Source organism: Electrona antarctica (assembly GCF_951216825.1).
Source record: "Electrona antarctica genome assembly, chromosome: 5".
In the NCBI taxonomy this organism is placed as follows: Eukaryota; Metazoa; Chordata; class Actinopteri; order Myctophiformes; family Myctophidae; genus Electrona; species Electrona antarctica.
The window spans coordinates 26,945,489-26,952,265 of record NC_136810.1 but is presented as its reverse complement, the minus strand read 5'-3'; the positions used below and the strand labels follow the sequence as shown (position 1 = coordinate 26,952,265).

Below are 6,777 nucleotides of genomic sequence, written 5' to 3'. Positions count from 1 at the left end.
CACACACTCCCTGGATGCCAACATGAACCTCTGCCCCCAATTTTCCAGAACGCCCTGTTATACCGCCACCAGGAGGCCAACTTTTGAAAAACACATTTTTTATATTACTCCTCCAGATTATGTCCAAATATCTCGCAAACACACTATCTCTATAGTCATGTGTTCAAGACGGATCTGTCCGATATTTCATATTCCATCCTTATTGGCTTTCAAAGTTTGCAAGATTGGCCCGTTTTGAACAAAAATCCTCAAATCATGAACGCAGCGTGCAATTTACGTGAAATCTTTCACGGACTTTCCTGTATACTAGGCTGAGGAATATATCCCACCCTTTTCACATTGGCCTGTTATAGGCACCAACAGGTAGATTTTTGCAAAACATTTTTTTTGAACAAAATGCCTCAAATCATCCAATTGCCATCCAAGGCGTAAGAAGAAATGGCACCCTTTTCACATTGGCCTATTATAGCGGAGACCTGTGCCCCGAGGGGCACTTTATCTATTTTAACTCTGAGAGTGTACAAATGGAACCAAATGGCATTTGGTTCCATTTGTACACTCTCAGAGTTACAGACCCATAAGGGTCCATTTGGTTCCAAACTATCATTTAGCTGGGGACACCCTGGAACCTCCCTCAAGGACCCCTGGGGGTCCCCACTTTGGGAACCACTGACACACACACACACACACACACACACACACACACACACACACACACACACACACACACACACACACACACACACACACACACAAGAAGAAGAGTTATACGGTCCGGAAACAAATCAGCCAAGAGGTAAAACTGATTAACATTATTTTCTTTTTCTTTTTAAAAAAGGAAGAAAAATAAAAGTCTCAAAGAAAAAAAAAATACAAATTCTTTTGAATTGTAAAGTGCAAGTATAAAAAATATCTCTCTACTTCTAATCTCAAGATGGCATCTTGAGACACGGTCAATGGTCTCTCTTGTGGAAAAAGTGCAAGTTGAGAACAGCACGGGTATTAAAAAAGAAAAGAAAAAACAATACGAATCCCAACAGTAACGGGACGGTTCAGGCGCCTTTGTGGATGAAAGGTCACGTGACTCAGCTCCGCCGTAAGAAAACAGCCACCTCGTCCAGGGCCACGGGGTAGTCCTCTAACAGCGTGCCCCCGGCAAACACCTGCGCGTTCCGGCTGTCCTCCCACTGGAAGCCTCCGTCAGGTAGATAGATGTCCCTCCTCACCGCCCCGCTTTCTAACACTGGAGCAACCAGGACCTGGAGAGAAACAACATGCATGTTAGCTTCAAGATGGTAGGGATGTTTGCACGTGATTAGGATGAGATGAGATAAGATGAATGATTCTCTGAGGTAAATTCATGTTTCACAGCAGCAATACGGTGAGTTATTAAATTAAACAAGCGACAGGTACAGGCAAGAAGTACAGTAAGAGTCAAGAACCAAACTATGGTATATAAAACATTTAGAAAATAGTGTAAAATACTGAGCTGTTGGCCCTAGATCTGAATCTCTGAATGAGTGAACATCATGTAGTCACATGGGCACGCACGCGCACACGCACACGCACACGCACACACACACACACACACACACACACACACACACACACACACACACACACACACGTATGTGAATGAATGAATGAATGAATATCGCTATGCATCTATACGCTGACAGAAAGGAACTCAAAGCCATCCCACTACTTAGAGAAGCCATTAAGTTACCTCGTCTCCGATGAGGAACTGGTCATCTATAGTGAAGGTCACAGGGTCCTCAGGGCTGAGCCACCACAGCGGCCGGTAGATTGGGTGTCCCTTCTCCCGCCACTCCTCTGCAAACCTCTCTATTAAGGGAACCACAAAGTCCTGGTGGCGAGCGATGTACACCCGTGTCAGGTTTAGCACCTATACGCAACACCACGAGAGAGGACAGAATCAAGTGTTCATTTCTTTCACTAAAAACTATAACGAAAAATGCTTAACTACCTTGACGGAAACTAAATAAAAACTAGGCTATTATGACACAAAATATGACAGGGAGGGAAAATACATAATATTAGCAATTTTATCAACAAATAGTATAAGCTAAGCAGAAAAGATAATGGTTATTTTATCAGGTAAGCTGTTGCGTTTATGCTCAACTTGAAATACAATGCAAGCTAAAGAAATCATCATTGACCTGTACTGATTAGAGAAGTAATTTGTGATTGTGAATGACGCAGAAACTGAAACAAATACATACTAAAAAGAATGTCAATCATTTAAAAAAAATGCATTAAACTTGAACTAAACCTGTTAAAGTTTTGCCGACTGAATCAGCTGTAGATTTGGTCGACTAAAATCTTATGATAATAGTAAACTAAAACTAGACTAGATTAGCTAATTCTGCTATTTTCAATTATTATTATTATTTTTTAAGGGTGCGGTGCATGGGTTTTATTAATATTGAACCAGTGAAAAGTATTTACAAGAGCTTGTGACTAAATAACTAATAAGCATTGGATCTAGAGTTTTAACTAAAATTAAGATGAGAGAACATATTACTCCAGTTTTAGCTTCACTGCATTGGCTTCCGGTTGTTTTTAGGATTGATTTTAAAATTATTTTACTTGTTTATAAAGCTCTCAATGGTCTCGCACCTTCCTACCTACATGACTGTCTGCCTAAATATGTTCCAAACCGCCCCCTCAGGTCTTCCACTGCTGGCCTGCTTGCTGTGCCTAAAGAAATGCCAACTAAAAAATACGGTGAAGCAGCTTTTTGCTGTACGGGCTGACAGAGGCTGCCGACAGGCAGCCTCTGTAGACATTTTTAACACTAGCATGACTGAAGTAAAATCAGACAGAGGTAGCATGTGCTTAAATTCATATTTAGAAAATGTTTCAGATGTAAAATATTTCTCAGATGATGGAATGATGATGGATGATGATGGTCATGGAAGGAGAACTTTCTGAAAGCTTCATGGGCAAAGATAATTAACTTCAAAATAAAATAAAAACGGTCAAAATGACCTCTCAGACATGCTAGTGTTTTAAAGCAAAGCTCAAGACTCACTTCTACACTCTTGCTTTTAATTGATCTTTTAAATCTTTTGTTATTCATGTCCTCACTGTATTGCATTACTGCTATTATTTTTAATGTTTTATGCCTTGCTTTTCTTTTCTTTCTTTCTCCATTGCTATGTAAAGCACTTTGAGCTGCATTTTATGTCATGAAAGGTGCTATACAAATAAAGTTTTATTATTATTATTATTATTATTATTATTATTGGAACAAGTCATTTCCTGAAAAGTAACCGTTTCGGACATACAGTACAAGTTTCCACTCGACAACGATGATATTTAAAGCCAATTGAAACATGTCCTGTGCTTGGAAGGTAACAGGAGTTTACCAACTGATCCAGCTTCATATGGGATGTTTATGTCTGCACACTCGTTGCACGTTTTCATTCATGAACCTTACTGCGTGCATTATTGATATCCTGCCACACATATTTCAACAAATCTCGACCGAGTGGAGTAACTGAGACTGTCCAACAATCATAAAAACAGAAAGCCTTTTCCAAACTAAATTATCTGCCACAAGATTTTCCATTGCAAGAATAATATACAGTAGACAGTGCCGTCTGCTGAAGACATTTCCAATGCCATCTCTCCTCTCATTCAGACAGGAAGAGCACTTTGAAGCTGTCGGGTGGAAATCTCGTATGTCCAAAGCAGTTTCTTTTCAGGAAATAGAAATAATAACCTGTTCCAATGGATCCAATGTAGCTATTATTTAGTCACAAGCTCTTGTTAATACCTTTTCATTGGCCTAATATTTGTAAAACCCACAGACAGACTTCAGCGCTTTCAATATCACTTTAAAAAAGTAATAGCAAAAATAGAAGATCTAGACGTGTGAGCTTGTACTTTGCCACATGTGTGGTATGTTGAAATATGGAGATACAAGGTTTCTGCAACAACTTCATTGTTTGACGTTAGTGGTTAACACTCTCCAAGTCTTTCTCCTGTGTGCCTGTGGCCAAACTACTTCAGCATTCCTCGAAGGGTCACTTCCTCCCAGTGTCCCAGGACAAAAACAAAAATCTGACCGCATCTATAAAAATAAAAAACATATTTTTACGAGTGAAGAATTGAGAACATTTGTAGGAATGAGTTTGGAATCCCATTCCCGACTATGAGCGGATCTCTGTCTAATTGAGAAGCCAGGCATACAGTACATGTGTGGGTTTTGTGGGTTTTGGTCCCGTTGGGCCCAGCCAGGGTCACTTGCCGTGCACATTCTGGACGCGAAGAAGGTGCCACGGCTAACACTATTACTGTACACTGACTGAGAAACTGTAATGAAGCTGTTTATCATGGACCTGAACTCTAATACAACAGTAATACAGTCATTACAAACTACATTTTCTTTTTAATACTGCTTTCATTGCTGTATTGAAGTTAGACATTTTCCAAAGAAACTCAAAGATTTTCCAGAAACAGTTTTCGTCGATATTTGAAATAGGGCTTAAGTGATTAATTCATAAAGTACAATATTTGTATTTGAATTGAAGTGATAGTCAAAATATCCAAACATACAAATACTCAAGTAAAGTACAGAACTCAACTTCAGTACTCAAGTAAATGCACTTATTCCTGTCTCAGTCTCATTTCCTTTTAGGTTTGGGCGGGAACCCCTTTTGGTGTTTTAAGCATTATGTTATACTTAAGCTATTGAAAAATAGCAGATCTACAAGCTCATAGCGTGGCACTCGGTGCCGCGCTATGAGCTTGTAGCCTCAGTCCAAAATGGGTTAACAAGTTGAAAGCCACGCAAGAGACGAAAATGGAAAAACATTCCTGCTGACTGTCTAATGCATAGCCGTCCAAAAGCAGCTTATTTTCACCTTTTGTCACGCAACACAAGTCACTACCAATAATCTTCTCTTGCCTCACTCTTGTTCAAATGGAAAAAGTAGTTGAGCAACCCCCCCCAAACACACTGACACACACACACGCACACGCACACACACGCACACGCACACACACACGCATACAAACACACACACACACACACACACACACACACACACACACACACACACACACGACACACACGCACACTTCTCCCTGTCACACTTGTCACATGTCGCATGGAAATCTTAATTGCCATAATAAAGTCCTTTTCCAAGATTTGTCCTCAAATTCATTATCATTCCTGCTGAAGTGGCTGGATCTCGCCGTCACAGCCCGATCATGAGCGTGAGTCATAAATCTGGGAGGAGGGGGCTGTAATTCAGACCAGATGAACTCTCTTAACCACAGGTGATGTTGGGAGAGAGGCCAAGCAATCACTCCTATTGAGGGATGGAAGGGATGGATGGGAGGGAGGAGGCGGGCGCTGCTTTAGAAGGGAAAAATGTGCCTTTTGCCATCGAGTGCCTGTCTGTTGGACAACCTGAACATGGGCTGCTCGTGGTCAAACGTAACATACGTGAGCAGACATCCCAAGGAGGTTTCTGTGAGGTTGAGGATAGGGTTAAGGCTAGGTTTAGGCATTCCCTTTTTTTAGGTTAGGGTTAAGGTAGCTTCATTCCTTTTCACAATTCTGCTCCTATTATGTATTCATTAATATTTTAATAGTTGATTTGATTGGTTCAGGCAATGTCACAACGCCATGGCAGACGCTCCGTACCAGGACCGTTTTTTTGTGCAATATCTTATGGTCAGATCGCTCGCTCGCTGGCAGGGTGGCTGGACGGGGTCTTATACAGCAGTGGTTCTCAACCTTTTCAGGCTGGGACCCCCAAAATAATGACATTTGAACTGGGGACCCCCACCCTAGAAGCACTTGGAATTGTAGGAGTTCAGTTGAGATATTACATTTATTTTATTCAAATATTGTGAAAACAGCCGATCTACAAGCTCACAACGCGAGGTGTTGTGCGCTTGTAGATCGCTTGTAGATCTACAATTTACTTTTCCACAAAATACTTTTCCCCCACTCTTTCTTATATTATATTTGACAATGTTTCACCAGTCTTTATAGTATAGTTTGTTGATTACTTTTGGTAATGGTTTTTGCCTTTTCTTTCTTTCTTTTTTTTTAGGTATTAAAAGGGTCTTGAAAGTCCTTAATAAATGGTCACTTCACTGTCATCTGGAGACCCCCCCCCCCCCCCCGACCCACATAGGTTGAGAACCACTGTTATACAGTATGTGATGCGTTCCTGATGTCCTCCAGAGCTCTATAGCTCTAATACTCCCACCTGAGGACATGCAGCGCCCTTCAGGCACACACTGGCTGGCTGTGTGAGGACCGTGGGAAACAGTTCCAGCCTCGAGGTGTTCTTCACTCAGGCTCTTCTGTCAATAAACAGCTCTCATGCAGCCTCTTACCTTATCCCATGTAGACCTGAGGACGATTCTACAAATGTCGTTCTCAAAACATGTTCATGTCAAGGACCCCCAAAAATATATGCAATTGGCCGCCGCCATCTGAAAATATGTTGTCCCCCCCCCCCCCCCCGAAGCAAAGATATGAGTTAAAAACGTTGGCTCTGAAAGAATAAATATTCAAAGAATTGCACTACATTTTCACGATTTTTCAAAAATAGCAGACCTACAAGCTCGTAGCGCTGAGCTTGTAGATCTGCTATTTTTCAATAGCTAAAGTATATCATAATGCTTAAAACACCAAAAGGGGTTCCTGCCAAAAATGGGTTATACTGCACACAACATGCCTCTCTGTGGCACGCCAGCACCTCAGGAGAACACCTAATGGGCAGGGGT

The 6,777-nt window shown here is 41.2% G+C and overlaps 1 protein-coding gene across 1 annotated transcript in view; it reads right to left on the bottom strand.

The window, feature by feature from the left end:
- Positions 1–901: 901 nt before the first annotated feature.
- The window catches only part of LOC306922985 (SITS-binding protein), a 43,684-nt gene continuing 37,808 nt past the window's right edge, over positions 902–6,777 (bottom strand). Inside the window, exons 9-10 of the mRNA XM_079500917.1 lie at positions 1,727–1,906; positions 902–1,259 (exon numbers count right to left, since the gene is read on the bottom strand). Coding sequence (XP_079357043.1) covers positions 1,086–1,259; positions 1,727–1,906 — 354 coding nt within the window. The 3' untranslated portion in view covers positions 902–1,085. The remainder of the gene's footprint in view (positions 1,260–1,726; positions 1,907–6,777) is intronic.